Source organism: Eublepharis macularius, chromosome 4, assembly GCF_028583425.1.
Source record: "Eublepharis macularius isolate TG4126 chromosome 4, MPM_Emac_v1.0, whole genome shotgun sequence".
Classification (NCBI taxonomy): Eukaryota; Metazoa; Chordata; class Lepidosauria; order Squamata; family Eublepharidae; genus Eublepharis; species Eublepharis macularius.
The window spans coordinates 110279598-110297583 of record NC_072793.1 but is presented as its reverse complement, the minus strand read 5'-3'; the positions used below and the strand labels follow the sequence as shown (position 1 = coordinate 110297583).

General features: G+C 45.5%; 1 protein-coding gene across 3 annotated transcripts in view; it reads left to right on the top strand.

The window, feature by feature from the left end:
* The window catches only part of IQSEC1 (IQ motif and Sec7 domain ArfGEF 1), a 166437-nt gene that overhangs the window by 127466 nt on the left and 20985 nt on the right, over positions 1-17986 (top strand). For all 3 annotated transcript variants that reach the window (XM_054977287.1, XM_054977288.1, XM_054977289.1), the window contains exons 11-12: positions 12700-12861; positions 13543-13719. In XM_054977287.1, coding sequence (XP_054833262.1) covers positions 12700-12861; positions 13543-13719 — 339 coding nt within the window. The remainder of the gene's footprint in view (positions 1-12699; positions 12862-13542; positions 13720-17986) is intronic.

Sequence of the window (17986 nt, the reverse complement as noted above, 5' to 3'; positions counted from 1 at the left end):
GCCATTATTTTAGCTGAAGGCAGCAAGCCACAAATACACCACCCAGCATATCTGCATGATGCAGCTGTCAGGTTTAACTTGTTGTCAAGGAGTGGAATTCATAAACCTTCTGGGGACTGTGTCAGTTAAAGCAAAGGCAGCAAAACATTGTTCAGATGTTGGCAAGGTGATGGAAATGATTGGCATTGCTAAGTGGATGATAAAGTTAAAATACATTTTTTAGATCGAGCTAGGTATGGGAAAGGAAATAAAGTATTTATCTCCAGCATATCCATAGGTCATGAGGAAACAGTTAAATAGATACTTCCTAGACTAAATCATTTTAACAACATGCACGTTGACAGCTTCTTTTCACTGGAGGCTCAGTAACAATGAAAATATATTTTCTAGCCCCTACTCAGTCCAAATCTAACTTTTAAAAGACTTCTAAACTTCCATTTGTTATACCTTCCTGAGCACTGAACTGAGGAAATGTTTGGAAATCCAGTAGTATATATACTGCTTTTGTACAAAACCAGTGCTGCATATCATTGCCTTGCCTTTCATTATATTGATGGATGATTGAGCTTTACAAGATTTTTTTAATATTCCTGACAGTAATAAAACACACAAAATTATTTATATTACTAGTCCTGTTTCTACTCAGTCCGGAATACTAAAAATATATGTAACAGGAATAGCACCAGATATTGCATTTGTTATGTTTAGAGAGTATTATTCCTTAACAACTGATTTTGTTAAAACCCAGTTAATGTTGCTGGTTAACTGAAATAATATTAATTACATTTAAGTATGTAGACTGGGATGCAAAGTGCTGTGTGGGCCTGAAAATGTTTAGTGCCTCTTTTGGAGGTAGTCTCTCCCAGGCCCTTTGAATGTCAGGGAGTCTTTAGGGCAGACCCCCAAGAAACCTAGGAAGGAAAAATTTGGCACACACATACAGTACAATACTATGAGCAATTTCCCGAGTGTAAGCTCCATTAAGTAGACCTGAGTAGGATTCCGAGAAGACCTACTTAGATTTGTTCTCTGTTGCATGCAGAAGTCCTTACTGCAAGTAGACTTTTCTGATCTTGGCCCGTTATTGAACTATTGCTTGGGAATTTACTAACTCTGTGTCAGAATCTGCAGAGCAACGAAAGCCAGTTTTTTTACATGTTTTCGGCCATTATGACCCTGTTATTCCCTTTGCCTTCCCCGATAGATGAATATGCTTTTGCCTTCCAAGACAGATGAATATGCCAGATTCTGTTTTCAATTCTGCTGGTTTTTGACATGCAGCAACAGCTTAGTGATGTATGTTTGTACAAACTGAACTCTGTATTTGTACACAATACATCTGGATAGACTGAAGGCTGACATTGTTCTTATTTGGATGGTGCTGCTTAAGTGATTGGTGTAAGACAGGGGTGGGCAAATTGCGGCCCGCGGGCCACATGCGGCCCGCTACAGAGTTTTTTGTGGCCCGCCAAGACAGTCAGAAAAATCCGCCTTGAACCGAGATTCCCTTCCCGTGCGCGACCGAAGATTCGTCTCGTATTTTCCACTAGGACAGCTACGTCAATACGCATGCGCAGTGTAGATACGCGCTTTTCTGGTTGATCTGGTTAATTTCAATTTTGTCTTTGCAACAGTAAAACAATAAATAAATTGAATAAAACTACCACTATTTTATTTAATTTATATTTATTGATTTTTATGATACCTTTTCTGAAATGCAAAGTTAACTAATGAATGCAATCATTTTAAAAGGTGCGGCCCTCCGCTAACCTCCGCTCCCACAAAGTGGCCCCCGAGCCAAAACAATTGCCCACCCCTGGTGTAAGAGATTTGTTTATTTGTGTATTGTATTGACCCTCCTGGCTCGCCATACTTGGAAGAGCTGTAATTCTGCCTCTTTTATCAAGAGCTTCAAAGTGGTTTAAGTGGTTTTATCAAGAGCAGTTTTACTTTCCAGGTGGCTTTTGCCGGCAGCCAGTTTAATTCAAAGTTTCCTCCTGATGTTCCTTTTGTGGATATAATAAAGATTTCACTTGGTTGTGTACTTTCTGTATGGCCTTCTCTTTAATGTTTAACAACTTGGCTGCTAGAAAAATAAAATATTTGCTTTATTTTCTTGGAAGCATCTTGATATAAAACTATCCACACTAGAATATTTAATAAATGTTTGAAATTTTAAGTTCACTGAACCTTTTAGACGCCCTTAGTATTGAGCCCTGGTGACCTTGTATAGATTGATAGGATCACAAGGTTAAGTAGTGGAAACTGGCTTTGTGATTTATTATGGAAAGGACTTTTTTGTCTTTGCTTGACTCATTTTCAAGAAGTACAGAAAGCTGATGCTCTTTGTGCATAATTTCAAACCTTCCCCATTTATGGATATTGGCATCTACTTTTTAAAAAAACTTAGCAAAGAGTTGCCTGCTATTGGAAACTTCTTTGTTGGAGCTATTACCAGGTACTGGAGACTTCCAGATAGTCAGCTGCTGATATTCAAGAATGAAATGCAGTGTCATGAGCAGGGCTGGGCGAGGGAGGGAGAGAGAGTCCAAGACACACAGAAAGTCAGTCCTTCAGTGTAGTGAGCAAATGAGAATCTGAAAGCCAAGCCGAGGTCAGAAAGCCGAATCGTCAGTCAAACACGGAGACAAGCAAGGAGTGGTCGAGGACAAAGCCGAAGTCAGGAAACAGGAGATCTATCCAAGCCAGGGCAGGGTACGAGGCAGAGGTGAAGCTTCCAGGAGCCGAGCTGCTAGGCGCAAGGAGTGGTGAACAATGTTGCTTCCATGCTGGGCCCTGCCCAGCATTCTGCTTATATGCTCAGGACGGCGTAAGGCCAGGTGTTTCTCCTTCACTTGATTGCCCTGCTTCGCCCTCAGTGTCCAGCTTTGTCTGCTGCTGCGCCTGCAGGCACGCACTCCTTTGCCATTCCCAAACGGCCTCCCTTGCTCGAGCCCTCTGCCTTGCAGCCAGCTCAAGAGGCTTGGATCTCCGAGGCGCCAGTTCCTCCTTCTCTCTGCGTGACCCCTCTCCCTCTCTAGCTTGTGCCGAGGGACCTGGTTGCTGGTCGGACTGCGGGGGGCTTTTCTGCTGGCTCCGCTGGCTCTTCCAGCCCCTCATCCTCTGAGGAAGAATCGCCAGCAGGTAGAGAACCCAGCCGAGGCTGGCCTACGACACCATCCCCCCTCCCAAGGCCCCTTTCCTCTGAGTGACCAGGAGGGCCTGGCTTGTCAGGGTATGCCCGATGGAATCGCCAGAGGAGATGTGGAGCATGGAGGTTCTCCACTGGCTCCCAGGACCTGTCATCTGGCCCATATCCCTTCCGCTCCACCAGATACTGTAGCCGCCCCCAGTACCGATGAGATTCCACGATCTGGTCCATCTCGTATTCCTCCTGGCCATCCACCAGTACCGGTGGTGGCGGGGGTGCTGAGTTGTGCAGTGGGTGCGGGGGTGTTGTCGGAGTGAGCAGGGATCGGTGAAAGACCGGGTGGATCCAAAGTGTTGGGAACGCAACCAGGTTGACCTGCTCCACTAGCCGGTAGGGCCCGATGAACTGATGATCCAGTTTTCAAGAAGGGCTTTTGGGACCGGATGTGCTTGATGGAGAGCCATACCCTGTCACACACTGTGAGGACCTCCCCCTCCCATCAGTGTTGGTCTGCAGCAGACTTATAGGCCTGCTTGGCTTGGTCTAGTTGCTCCTGTAGTACTTGATGCAAGGCTTGAAGTTCCTGCACAAAGGTGTTTGCCACCAGGACTGCAAAATCTGGAGCTGTCTGAGGGAAATACCGTGGATGGTGTCCATAATTGGCCAGGAAAGGTGTCTGCCGGGTCAAGGAGTGAACGGAGTTATTATGCGAACTCTGCCAAAGGGGAGTAGGTCGGCCCAGTTGTGTTGTTGATAATTGGTATAACACCGGAGATACTGCTCTAAGGTGGCGTTTGTTCGTTCTGTTTGCCCATCAATCTGTGGGTGGTGCAAGGAGCATAAGTGGATGCGGGTGCCAAGGAGAGCCTGGAGAGCTTATCAGAAGTGGGAGGTGAACTGCATCCCCCAATCTGAGATTAGGCGCTGAGGAATCCCGTGTAAACGGAAGACATGGTGCAGGTATAGGCATGTGGCTTCCTTAGCTGTTGGTGGCACGGGACAAGGGACAAAGTGCGCCATCTTGGTGAAGAGGTCCACTATTACGGTGATGCAGGTATGCCCCCCTGATGGGGGAAGGTCCATGATGAAGTCCAAGAAGATCGACTCCCATGGTCTTGTTGGATTTGGCAGGGGTTGCAACAGGCCAGCCGGTTTCCCAGGGACATCTTTGGTGCAGTGGCACACCTCGCAAGACTGTACATAGCGGGCTACATCGCCCTGCCTCCAAGGTCACCAGAACTCTCAGGAGAGAAGGTGTGGGTTGTACCTCCCAAAGTGCCCCGCGGCCAGATCATCATGAACCAGCTGCAGCACTTCCCAACATAGGGACCCAGGGGGCACATAGATCCAGTTGTTGTGGGTTAGAAGGTCCTGTTGGAGCCGGTACCCAGGTGGGTCCAGCTGGGCCGGGTCAGGCAGGAGCTGAGTGATGCGCTGGGCCCACGGGTTGTCCTGCTGGGCTTGCTGGACTCGGAGTCACAGGGAGGTAGGCTCTTCTGTTGTCGCAAAGACCTCGGGTGGAAGAATTGTGGTGGCTGCAAGGGTTTTCTCATCCTGTTGGGCAAACTCTGGTTTCCGGGACAAGGCATCCGCCTGTTTGTTCTGGGCACCAGGGACGTAGCGGATGGTGAACTGGAACCGGGCAAAGAACACGGCCCACCGGATCTGGCACTGGTTCAGGTTCTGGGCGGTCTGGAGGTGTTCCAGGTTGCGGTGGTCTGAGTGCATAGTGATCAGGTGCCGCGCTCCTTCCAGATGGTGCCTCCAAGTCTCAAATGCAGCCTTGATAGCCAGCAACTCTCTCCCCCAAATGGTGTAATATCGCTCGGCAGGTGTGAGTTAACAAGAGTAGTACACACAGCAGTGTAGTGGACCTTCAGGGGAGTCCTGTTGCACCAGGATGGCCCCTAACACCATGTCGGAGGCATCAACTTCGACAAAAAAAGGCTGGTTCACATCTGGGTATCATAGGATGGGGCCAGTTGTGAAGCAGTTCTTCAGGGCTTGGAAGGCCTGCTGGGCCTCCAGGGGCCAAGTGAAGGGGACTCGGGGTTGGACGAGCTGGGTTAGCGGGACCGCCAGTTCAGCAAACTTAGGGATGAACTGACTGTAGTAGTTTGTGAACCCCTGGACATCCTTCCAGCTCCTGGGGGCCTGCCAGGAGAGCACAGTGTCAACTTTGGCTGGATCCATCTGGAGGCCCTGGATGGAGACACGGTGCCCCAGAAATTCTACCTCTTTCTGGTCGAACTCACACTTCTTGAGCTTGGCGTACAAGCCATGTTGTCTCAACCGCCGGAGTACAGCCCAGTCGTGCTCGGTATGCCTGGCCGGGTTCCGGGAGAACACCAAGATATTATCAAGGTACACTATGACGTAGCAGTCCAACAGGTCACAGAACACGTCATTTATGTACCTCTGGAAGATCGAGGGCACATTACACAGGCCAAATGGCATGAATTGGCCGTATCGAGTCCCAAAGGCAGTCTTTCATTTGTCCCCCTTGCGAATCCGGATCAAATTGTACACCCCTCGCAGGTCAAGTTTGGTTAAGCGGGTTGCTCCCCAGAGCCGGTCCAGGAGCTCTGGAATCAGGGATAGTGGGTAGCGGTCCTGGATTGTGATCTGGTTCAGGGCCCAGTAGTCATGGCACACTCTGAGCTCCCCTCCCTTCTTTTTCACAAACAGGACTGGTGCCAACGTGGGCGAGGTTGAGGGCCGGATGAAACCACGCTGTAGGGTCTTAGTCAGGAATTCTTGGAGTGCCAGGCGCTCAGGCTCGGTCAGAGAGTAGAAATGGGTCAGGGCTTATTGGGCATCAGATTAATAGCGCAGTCATACGGCCGGTGGGGCGGCAGCTGGTCAGCTCCTTTTTCCTCAAACACGTCTGCGAATTCGGCGTAGTGGGGTGGAAGTGAGGCTCCCTGAGGGCTTGTACTGGAACTGGCAAGCAGCCTCTGGGAGGGGACTGGCTTCGTGGAGGTAAACTGGACTACCTAGCACTTCCAGTCGGTGAGGGGGTTACCACTTGTGAGCCAGGTCAGGCTCAGCACAACAGGGAAGTGCGGCATGTGGACCAGATCGAACTGGAGTCAGTCCCAGTGGCCCTCCATGAGTATCTCCACAGTCTCCGTCTCGTGGGTTCCTGGACCGGATTTCAGAAGGCCCCCGTCTATGGCTTCCCCCAAGGAATGAACTGGCTTCTCCCACATGGGGACGCTGTGTTGGCAGTCGAACTCTTGGCCCATGAAGCTCCGAGAAGCGCCAGAGTCGACCATAGCAGTTGTTTCCAGGCGCCTCCCATCTGGCAACCAAATCTCTAGGGGGATAAGGAGGTCCCCCCTCCAACATTGAGGGCCCCATTGGTACAGATGTCTCACCCCAGTCCATGTGGGCTGCCCCGAGCCAGGGCCTGGCTTTTGCTGCTACCTCTGGACAGCGCTTCTCCTGGCAGGCATTGGCATAATGGCCATCCCCTCCACAGTACAGGCAAAGCCCCTGGTGTGTCACTGTGTCTTCTCCACGGCCGTGAGGCATGGTCGTGCACCTCCCAGTTGCATGGGTTCCTTGGGTTCTGCCACTCCCGGGTTGGCTGGGGAGGAGTAGTGTCACGGGCTGGGCCAGCCCAAGCAGGGTGGTTCAAGTCCAAACCTTAAGGCCAAAGTCAAAAGGAAGTTCCAAGAGCAAAAGCCAAGTCAAACCGGTGGTCAGAGCACGAGATAAAGCCAGGAGTGAGTCCAGAGTCCAAGAGCGAGGTCAGGCACAGTCCAAGGTCAGTCACCGATAGTGTCAGGTCCAAAAGCAGGCACGGGCAAGGTTCACAGAACACGGAGTGGTTGCAGGCAGTAGACACGTTGCTTCCACGCCCAGCAGTTCCTCCAGACTGGCTCTTATAGCCAGGCGTGGTTTTCAGCCAGCTGCTGGGGCTCTATCCTGCCACTACTCATCGTCACTCTCCAGCAGCTGGCGTTGGCTCAAGAGGCGAGCACTGCGCTGTCTCTCCTGCAGTTCCAGTCTCTGGCGCTGCCTGCGGCGTTCCTTGGGCGTGGGTGAACCTGGGGGGGTGGAGGCTCTTGGCTGCGCTGCACCTGTAGAAGTCCCTGGCTGAGCTTCCTCTGTAGTATTGGAGCTAGAGGGTGCTGGTGCCTCAGCTGCTGGCTGTAAGCTCTGATCAGCCAGCAGCTGTTGCTCCTGATTGCTGGCTTCTGCTGAATCAGGGCTAGGGCTGGCTACACAGGGCTCCTCTTCTCCTGAGGAGTCTTGGCTGGCTACACGAGGCTCCTCTCCTCCAGAGGAGACCTCACTCTCAGACTGGGCCATGACAAGTAGCTAGCTACAGGTGCTGGCCTGCGAAAACCCATCCGCTGTGAGACCTCGCTGCACACCTGTTTCCGGGCTTCCAGGCACTGGTCGATGCGCTGGCATAGGACCACTAGGCCTTGGAGGGTTGATGAACGTTCAGTCCGGGCCAGCTCATCCACGACTTCATCAGACAGGCCCTCCATGAACTGGTCCATCAGCGCCACCTCATTCCACGAGAGGTCCTGGACCAGAAGCTGGAACTCTGCCAAGTAGGCTGCCACCGAACCCTGCTCCTGGTGAAGGTGTTGGATAGCCTTAACTGGGTTCGCAAAGGCTTGCTGGAGCCGCTCCACAAACCCAGCATAGTCCTGTAACAGCGGCAACGATTCAAGGAGCAGGGGGGTAGACCACTTGGCAGCCTGGCCTTTCAATAAGCTCAGAATGAAACCCACATTGGTCCGGTCATCGGGAAAGTCTCATGGGCGCAGGCTAATGTACAGCTGGCACTAGGTGAGGAAGACGGGAAATTCCTCCACACTACCCACAAACTTCTCAGGTGTGCTTACCAGGCACTTGGGCATGGCCGGTGGGGGTGGCGGCGTTGCCTGAGCTTGCTGCTGCAACTGTTGCTGAAGTTTGGCCACTGCATTAGTCAGTTGGTCAACCCTCTGCTGCAATGTTTGGTTTTGCGCTACCAGCGCAGCAGCGGCTCCCGTGTCCATGCTGCTTGTTGTTGAGGGGTGGGAGCAACGTGTCACGAGCAGGGCTGGGCGAGGGAGAAAGCGAGTGAGAGTCCAAGACACACCGGGGTTGAGAGCCAGAAAGTCAGTCTGTCAGCGGAGCGAGCAAACAAGAATCCAAAAGCCAAGCTGAGGTCAGAAAGCCGAGTTGTCAGTCAAACACGGAGACAAGCAAGGAGTGGTCGAGGACAAAGCCTAAGTCAGGAAACAAGTCTATCCAAGTGAGGGCAGGGCTCGAGGCAAAGCTTCCAGGAGCCGAGGTGCTGGGTGCAAGGAGTGGTGAATGACGTTGCTCTGGGCTTCTATGCTCAGAACGACATTCTGCTTATATGCTGAGGACGGCGTAAAGCCAGGTGTTTCTTCTTCACTTGATTGCCCCGCGTCACCCTCGGCATCCTGCTCCATCTGTCACTGCGCCTGCCATTCCCAAATGGCCTCCCTTGCTCGAGCTGTCCGCCTTGCGGCTGGCTCGAGAAGCTTGGATCTCCGAGGCACCGGTTCCTCCTCCTCTCTGCACAACCCCTCTCCATCTCTAGCTTGCACCAAGGGACCTGGTTGCTGGTTGCTGGATGGCTCTTCAGGGACTGCGGGGGCGGGGTTCTGCTGGCTCTGCTGGCTCTTCCAGCCCCTCATCCTCTGAGGAGGAATCGCCAGCAGGTAGAGAGTCCAGCCAAGGCTGGCCTACGACATGCAGTTTAATTTGTAACAGCTATTTTGTCCTTTGTTATCAGCAGGTTTTAATTAAATATCTTGACAATAATCCTTGTTGCTCCTAAAATATCAAGCAGCTTTAGATGCACAGAATATTAAAACCTGCTTTACTTTGTAACTCATAGGATAGCTGGCATTTTTAAATTTTATTTACATTTATTTACATTATTTATACCCCACCTTTCTCCCCAGTGGTGTCTCAAAGCAGCTTACATCATTCTCCTCTCCTCTATTTTATCCTCCCAACATCCCTGTGAGGCAGGTTCAGCTAAGTGTATGCAACTGGCTCAAGATCACCCAGTGAGCTTCTATGGCAGAGTGGAGATTTGAAACTGGGTCTCCCAGATCCCAGTTCAACACTGGCCATTACACTACACAAAAATACTGTGATACCCTATCTACAAATATATTTTTCTTAAATATAGACAATAAAATTGAAACTATTAGGACTGCCTTTCTAGGCCCAAACTATAGCCCTTTTCACATTTGTATTTTAACCCAATTGTTATCCATTGCAACTCGAACTTTGTGTAAAGGCATGTGAAGGTACCAGTTTCAAACAGCATTTACATCAATTTATGAATCGTATGTAAATTGCTGGAAGTGGCTACCCACCCACCCACCAAACTATAGTGTTGTAACAATAGGTGTAGCAGGTTCTCAGAATTACCAGCTTTCGTTTTTTAAAACAGTCTCTAGCCTCTTCTCTTGCAGTATAAAGAAAAAAAAAGAGATATAAAGAAAAAGGCACATTGGGATTCGGTTTCATTTTCCCGGCTATGTCGGACGCTCCTCTCCGCAGGTCCGGGAGGAAACGTCCGAGCAGCCTGACCGGGCGGTTGACTTGTGAGGGTTAACCCCCAGGACTCCCAGTGAGGGAGCCAGGGTCTGGAGCGCGGCGGGAAGAACCCCCCTGAAAGCAATGCAGGGGGTAAATTGCCCGTTTGTTCCAACAGAGGCCGGCAGACTTGCGCAGCACATCGCGTGCAGCCGGGCCATGGAGAACGGCAATAAGCAGATTTAAGGTGAAAACCTGTAAGTAAGCGAATCCCTTCTGGTTTCTAAGCGTATGTGAAGGATTGGTGGGAGTTGAAACTAAGAAGGTGTGGATTTCTTCCCCTTCACGGAGTTTCGGAACTTAGCTGGCGCCCCCCCCCCTAAGATGGCGACAAGAAAGCAGAGCCCTGCAATGAGTAAATCGGTGATGGCGATGTTACAGGGGAAGGGGGAAACTTTGGAAGAGACGGTCAGACGAGCAGTCTTTGAAGCTGTGCAGCCCTTTGTAGCGAAGATAAACGAAATGGGGCAAAAGGTTGATTCAGTGGAAAGCGAAGTTAAAACCATTAAAGAAACAGCGTCTCGAGCAGAGCAGTCTGCACGCGAAAATGTAGTACTCATGAAAGCAACAAGTAAAGAAGTGAAGCTCTTGGAGAATCAAATAATAGGATTGCAAGTGGACCGTGCCCAAACGTTACTGCGTCTTCAAAATGTAAAAGAGGAACAAAGTGAAAATTTAAAAGATTTGGTGTCGGGACTTTTGGCGGCATTCGCAAAGGCAACTAAAGAAGAGTTAAAAAGCGATATTTTGGAAGTCCGTCGGACATCTTCAAAGTATGTAATGAAGCGTCAGGTGCCTCGCGAGATTATTATTGACTTTTCATCTAAGAAGACTCGGGACACCATCTTATATAATTCGTATAATGTGGACTTGGACTATTTGGGCAACAAGGTTAAAATATTGAAGGACGTTCCATTTCTGGCTCGTAAAAGAAGATTTAAGTATAAAGGACTTGCGGCTTTCCTGAGGAAATGTGATGTAAAATACAAATGGTTGTTTCCGGAAGGCGTCTGGTTCAGATATAAGGATCACACCTACAAGATTACATCGGAAGTACAGCTGACAGACTTTTTGTTCAACCATCAGGAGTTTCAGCAAGAAGAAAGTTCAAAGTCTGAAGGGGAAAGTGGGGGGGGGAGGAGAGAACAAGCGCAGCTGCTGCAGCTGCGCAGAGAGAACTCAGACCGAGACGCGGGGGGGTGGGAGAAGACCTGATCCTGAATATAGTCTGTATTGTATAAGATCTACCAATCTGATAGCATATTAGAAAGTTAACTTTAAAGAAAAATTGCAGCATGAAGGGAATACAAGACATGTAGTGTTTTTTGTTCATATGTTGCTCTTCCCTTTTCCCCAGTCCCCCCTTTTTTCCCTTATATCTTTGTAGTCTTTTGTAGTTTTCTATGTTAGATATTAAAAATTAAAAAATTTAAAAAAGAAAAAGAAAAAGGCACATCTGTGAGAGGGTAGAGGCTAGAGACTTACTTTTTTTAAAAAAAGTGAAAACTGGAAATTCAAAGAACCTGCTACATCCATCAATACAATGTTATAGCTTTGATCTATATTTGTTCAAAAATGTGCTGGAATTAGGTGGAAAAATTAAAAAATGTTGTTGGAAATGCTACTGACATTTCAAACAGTATTCCACAGTCAATGGGAAGCACATTGAAAACTTGGGAAAAACAAGTTTTAAAAAAATGGCTCAACCCCACATTGAAAATGAGACACAAGTAGCTTTGTTTGAAAAATTTAAAAAATCTGTTCGCAACCAGCAGTCAAACTGGTTGTGTCTTGAATGGAAGTGTGCTACAAATATAAAAGGACATAACACAATGTGTAGTCAATTTATATCACCTATGGTGTATTGTTTAGATTGTAACCATATGAAGTTATATAATCAACAGGACCCACAATCTCAATAGATGTGCATAATTAATAGAAAAGAGTCCCGGAAAAAGTCCAATATGAAATATGATTGCAATATATGCTTAGGAAGTGGGTATTCCGAAGTGAGACCCCCCGTGAGCCCCCCTTCCCCCAACCCCAACCCCACTTACCTTTTCCAAAGGCAGGAGCCAGCTCCTCCGCTGCCCGTGCCGCTTCCTCCGCCTCTGCAGTGGCCAGCTGGGTGGTGGAGAAGGCTGGAACTGGCACCTCCGCTGCCCATGCCGCCACTTCTGCCTCTGCAGCGGCCAGCGGGGCAGCAAGGAAAGCCGCAGCCGGCACCTCCACTGCCACAGCGGCCAGCAGGGTGGCAGGGAAGGCTGCAGCTGGTGCCTTCATCACCCTCGCCACTGCTTCCGCCTCCGCAGTGGCCAGCTGGGTGGTGGGGAAGACCGGAGCAGGCGCCTCCACCGCTGCTGCGGCCAACACCTGCACCACCTACACCGCTGCTTCTACTGCCGCCAGGATGTCCCATGTGAGTGGGGTGGTTGTGGGAGGAAGCCCTTTAAAAAGGCCCTGAAGCTTCCCGAAGCGACCCAAATTGCTTTGGGAAGCTTTGATTCGGTATTTCCAAATTAGGGCCATCATACTGGCCCCAATTGAGAAATACCTGATCTTTACAAATTGGGCCTGGTTTGGGTTTTTTTTCCAAACCAGGAACCCGAAGCGCACACCCCCAGTTCTAATGTTTCTAAGCCCACCAGTAAATCATTATGAATTGGAACCACTGGTTATCCAAAGTTACTCTTCAGCTGATGGAGGGAGTCCATTTATGAGCAGAAAGACACTTTGGATCTTACCCTATGTGTAATTTATTGGAAATATAGTAAGGATTAGTTTTATTTGTCGTTATCGCTGAATAAATGTTCAATAATGTCTATTTTAAAATGTTTTGAAGATGATAATCTTTAACTGAGTTGTAATTTTTTTGTATTTAGATAATCTAGGAAGAAGCTTCACAACTCCAAAATCAAACTAATAAAAAACTCCAAAATGTTTTTACTACTTTCTAGATTATCCAAATGGCATACGGCTCACATCAGCTGTTCCAGGAGCAGACATAAAAGTTCTGATAAATTTCAATGCACCAAATCCTCAAGATAGAAAAAAATTTACAGATGATCTGAGGGAATCAGTTGCAGAGGTGCAGGAAATGGAAAAGCACAGAATAGAGTGTAAGTACAAAGGTACATATATTAGAGTGATTAGAGATTAATTATGTTTGGCATATGTATAAAAGTTTATTTTTTGAATGAAGTTAAATCCTCATCTGAAAAGTGAGGTCAATTTGGAAATGGGGAAAAAAAAACCCTTTGTCTTCAGCAGCTCCCTACTCCTCACATTTCTCAACCTTAAGGAGGTACATTGCTCCATGACGTTTTATCCCCATCCCAACCCACCCTTTATAAAATTACCGTGTATACTCCGAAAGCTGGTGTAATTTGTGCTACAAATTGCATCAGAAGTCAAACTGATTTATATATATACATATTAATTCATTTTCTGTGGGTATTCTGTACTGGAAATAATAACTTCATAGTTTGTAGGCAGCTGGTGGCATGCTCAGTGCCACTCCTAAGGTTTTTAAAAAATTCTGTTACTTTGGTGTTCATTTTGACCAAATGTGGATTGCTGTTGTTCAGTTTAGAAAAACATCTCAAGAAGATAGGTTTGAATGGTGGTAGAGATAAAATTGTGGTTCTGAATGACCAGAGTATATTACTAGGTGCTGGCACATTGCATGTACCTCTGCAGGAAAATGCACATCCAAGGGCATAGATGTAATTCCAGGGACTCTGATTCTACTTTTAAGCCCGTTATCTGACTCTTGCCATGTATTTATTTATTTTTTTCAGCTGAGCTAGAAAAGCAGAAAGGTGTTGTGCGACCAAGTCTGTCTCAATGTTCTAGCTTGAAAAAAGAATCTGGCAATGGAACATTGAACAGAGCCTGCCTTGATGACAGCTATGCCACAGGAGAGGGACTTAAAAGGAGTGCACTCAGTAGCTCCCTTAGAGATCTCTCTGAAGCAGGTAGTTTTCTCATTTCTCCATTGTTACATATATAATATAGAGAATGAGGTTTGATAGATATATTTTAAATATATGTTAAAATACTAATCTGTTAATATGAAAACCTAAAAATGTAAAGTAGGGATGTTAAATGTGTGGTTTTCTTAGTGGTTTTTTTGCTTTCCTGCCTGCTTTTTCAAAAATTTCATTTGAAAATATTAAACTGTTGTAGCTTTCTATATATACTTTTAAAGGGGAAAGAAGACGAAGGAAACTTGTAAGTTTATACTAGGTTTAATGCTAGGAGTAATTTGTTTAGTTTTGCTTCCTTTTTTTCATTGTTTTCTTCCGTATATTATTGTTATTAGGGAAAAAATCCACCAAAGTCATTGTGTACTGGCTGCTTCCTGTGCATTTTGTGCTTATGTGTATCCATGTAGTATATTGATGAATGAAATTGAGTGAAGCCCTCTAAAATTCTATCTAGAAAAACATAAAGCATACATAGTGTGTGACTGATGCTACTTTATTTTATTGTTTACAACAGAGGATCTAGATTTTGCTGAAACTGTAGCATATGAATACCTCTGCTGCCATCATATGAAAAGTATTTTGAAAAGTGTTAATTTCACCACTATATTTGGCCTAAAATTTTAACTTATCTAGATGGTGGGAGAAGTTAAAATATTGAAAATTATAGCTGTTGTGCTCTGGCTTTGAAATGTATGTATTTTAAATTTCCAAGCACTACATTTCACTTTTATATGGAGAACTTAAACATGTGGCCTCTGCTATTATTATTGGAAATCAATGTCCTGGTGTATTCCAGATGTCAAGCAATAAACTTCAGCTATGTGTGCAGAACATTAGATTTACTCTTTGTTTGTACTATTGCTGATAATATTGCTGTTTGTAACATCATGCACACTCTGCTGAATTATATTATAACAACTAGTAGCAAAGTTTTATCTACCTTTTTATTATTCTGACTTCTGTATAAAATGAAGTGTAGCTATTTCTTTAAAGTATAATATTTCTTTTAATACCAGTTTGAGATTTAATGTGGCAGTAAAAGGGAGGTTTTAACTCTGTTACAGTAATCTATTTGTAAACCTGAATCTATAGTATGTGTAATTATATGCATGTGTCTCTCTCTGCATCTAAATTTACACATACATATTCACTTTTACCAAACTGGTTTACTTTCTGTTTAGCCAGCCATAGGGTTTTATTAAACCATTTGCTTTGGGGGGCAGGTTAGTGGCTACTTTTAATTGATTAGATCATTGCATGTGATAATATCTATATAAAAGATTCACTGAATCAATTTTTTAATTTAGGGTTTTATAAAAAAACTTGTATTTGAGTAGGCATTTGATGAGGCCTCAGTCATCATTATTAAGCTTCATGTAAGAATGGTTTCACTTTTTGTTGTTTTGTTTTTCCTTTTCCATTGAGAATGGCAACATTCATTTTTAGAAACAGAAATTCCACTAATGTACCTTTGACTTGACATGATTCCCAATTAACACTTTTCATCCTTCTAGGAGCTTTGCATTCCCTTACTTCAGGCATTATCATGTAGCTAAATTCATTTGGAGGATTCTTTACAATTAAACATAATTCTTCACAATCATGAAAACATTTCATATATCAACAATACACACCTTCTGTTGGCATACTCACTGCTGGCAGTTATTTTTGGTAGTGGAATGTAGGTCTCAGGCTGAAGAGTTTAAGCAATGAATGTGTTTAACCCCACTAATCTTAATTTTAATATTTAAATCCGTACATAATTCTGGAGAGTGTCTGTTTAAACTTGTGCAGTGCGGTTTAAAATAATACACATTTGCAGTCTGGTTTTAATAAGCAGAATACTACTGATAGTTCTTCCCAATCATTAGTTGTATGACCTATTACTGAGATGCACCTAGAATGAGAGTCAATTCTGGCATCCTTTTGTGTAGACTGGCTTTTGTAATGATTTCCATGTGGGTTCAAATATAAACCATCCTGAGAGAGAAAGTGTCATCTGTACAATTATGAGAGAAGTAAAACATCTGTGATGAAAAATGCTGTGAAAAGGATAGAAGGGAGATAAATATTTGGAAAGGTTCAGACTAAATTTTCTATTAACAGAAGGGGAGGCAAATTCTGCCAATCTCCTTATTGCCACTGCAGATGTCTGATTTAATCCTCATACTTTTCTGGCGGTTCTTGTTCCCCAAGGCTATTGGGGAACATTTTGAGCTATAACGGGATGGTGAGGCAGGAAAAATTCCATGCGGCTTACAGAAGTGCCTTACATTAACAGAGCACTTGGTGTAGTTCTAACTCAGGTGTATTTGTAGATGGCTTCCATTCATGGGCTCTCTAAACGAGATGTGAAAATAATGCCGGCTACAGCAATTCGTGGGCACAAAGATCATGGATATTTCTCATGTTCCCCACTTCCCAGCAATCCTTTCTGACACAAGGAAGATGTTTTCCTAGAGTCAAAGGTCCTGCATGAACTAGTATGCTCTGAGGGTGCCCTTCCTGCCTCCTACCAAACTCTAGCACCTATCTAACTGGTGTGGGTGTTTGTCCAGGCAGCCTGAAGAATCACCTTTCCCAGGGTTAGAAGGAACTGTTTGGAGGAAGGGTACATCACACAGATCTGTGTCCACAAGTGCCTTCTATTGAAAGATTGATGAACTAGTCTGGTATCTTCTAGCAAAAAGGTTTTTACGTGTGCATAACTATTGGAATTATATAAAACGTTATATACCAAGGACTGAAGATATTATGTAGGAACTTATGTAGGTATATAACGTTGTAGTAAAAGTGAATTCCAGTTCTTTACCGTTAAAAAGTCAGAAAGATTGAGTAAGTTATAGGCAATGAGGAAGCGTTCTGTTATGGAATGCAAGATGACAACATAGGTATATATTATGTCTCATATAGATGTAAAGTAAACATTTAGGATGATTTTATAAAAGATATCCCTTAGTATTTTAATTCAAACTTGATTTTTCCCAAGCTGCAGCTGAAACTACATGTTCTTCTCATCAATATAACAAAAGCTTTTTAATTTTAATTTTGAAGGTTAAAGGAATATGTAGTAAGGGTGTGCATAATAGAATTCCTGAGTCAAAAATATACACAGAAATCACTGTTTTGCATCATTACCTTGATTTTACAAAACAGTAAATTAAAGATGCTTGGGAATAACAAAACACCCTTTTTGAAAGTATCCATTTTGTTTTTGTTTTCAAATTCCAATACTTACTAGCCATCAACATGAGCACATTTTATTGTTGTTGTTTTTTACTGGACGATGGCGTTTCTCCCTTCCAATCACACTCTTGCAAGGGAGGAGCACAGAGCACTCCCTGCCAATCCCAAGCAGCTATTAACCTTCCCCTGTCTTGTGTGGGGTGGAAAGAGAGGTTTCCCCCCCCCCCGAAAGTAGAAAGCATGGACATGTTCAGGGGGCAGTAGAATTCAAACCCTTTGTCCAATTTGCTTGAAACTTGGAGGGGGGGTGGTTCTTCACTAAACAGGCAGAAGAAACTGCCCTGCAATTTTGGTGTCATTTGGTTGAAAAACAACCCCCCCCCTGCATTTTCCTCCGTAAGGAATAATGGCAAACCGACAGCATCTACAAAGGAAGCTTTTCTCACTGTGAATGAAAACAAACAGAAGACAAGAACAAGGAAGGATGGCAAATACAGAGTTCTCACTGGAAAGGTTTTTAAAAAATCAGTCACTGTAGGAGTAGGGAAATGAAATGAATGCAGACAGAGCTGGTTTTTTTAAAAAAATGCTGGTGGCCAGCTAGGGTTCTCCTGCTGGCTGCTGCTTGGAAGCCACTTTAGGAATTAGTAGAGACAATTAAAAATAACAACAACATTCGATTTATATACCGCCCTTCAGGACAATTTGATGCCCACTCAGAGCAGTTTACAAGATATATTATTATTATCCCCACAGCAGTCATCCTGTGAGGTGGGTGGGGCTGAGAGAGCTTGGAGAGAGCTGTGACTGACCCACAGTCACCCATCTGGCTTCAAGCAAGGAGTGGGGAATCAAACCTGGTTCTCCAGATTAGAGTCTCCCGCTCTTAACCACTACACCAAACTGGCTTTCCAGTTCAGAGCAACCCCCTTAGTTCAATCTGCTTGAAATTTAGGATGGCTTTAGATTAGATGAAGGATGGTCTTCTTTGCAAATGTGGTGCCATTATCTTTATAAGCAGCTGCACTAAACCCTGATATGCATTCACATTGAAAAGAATGGTCTCAGA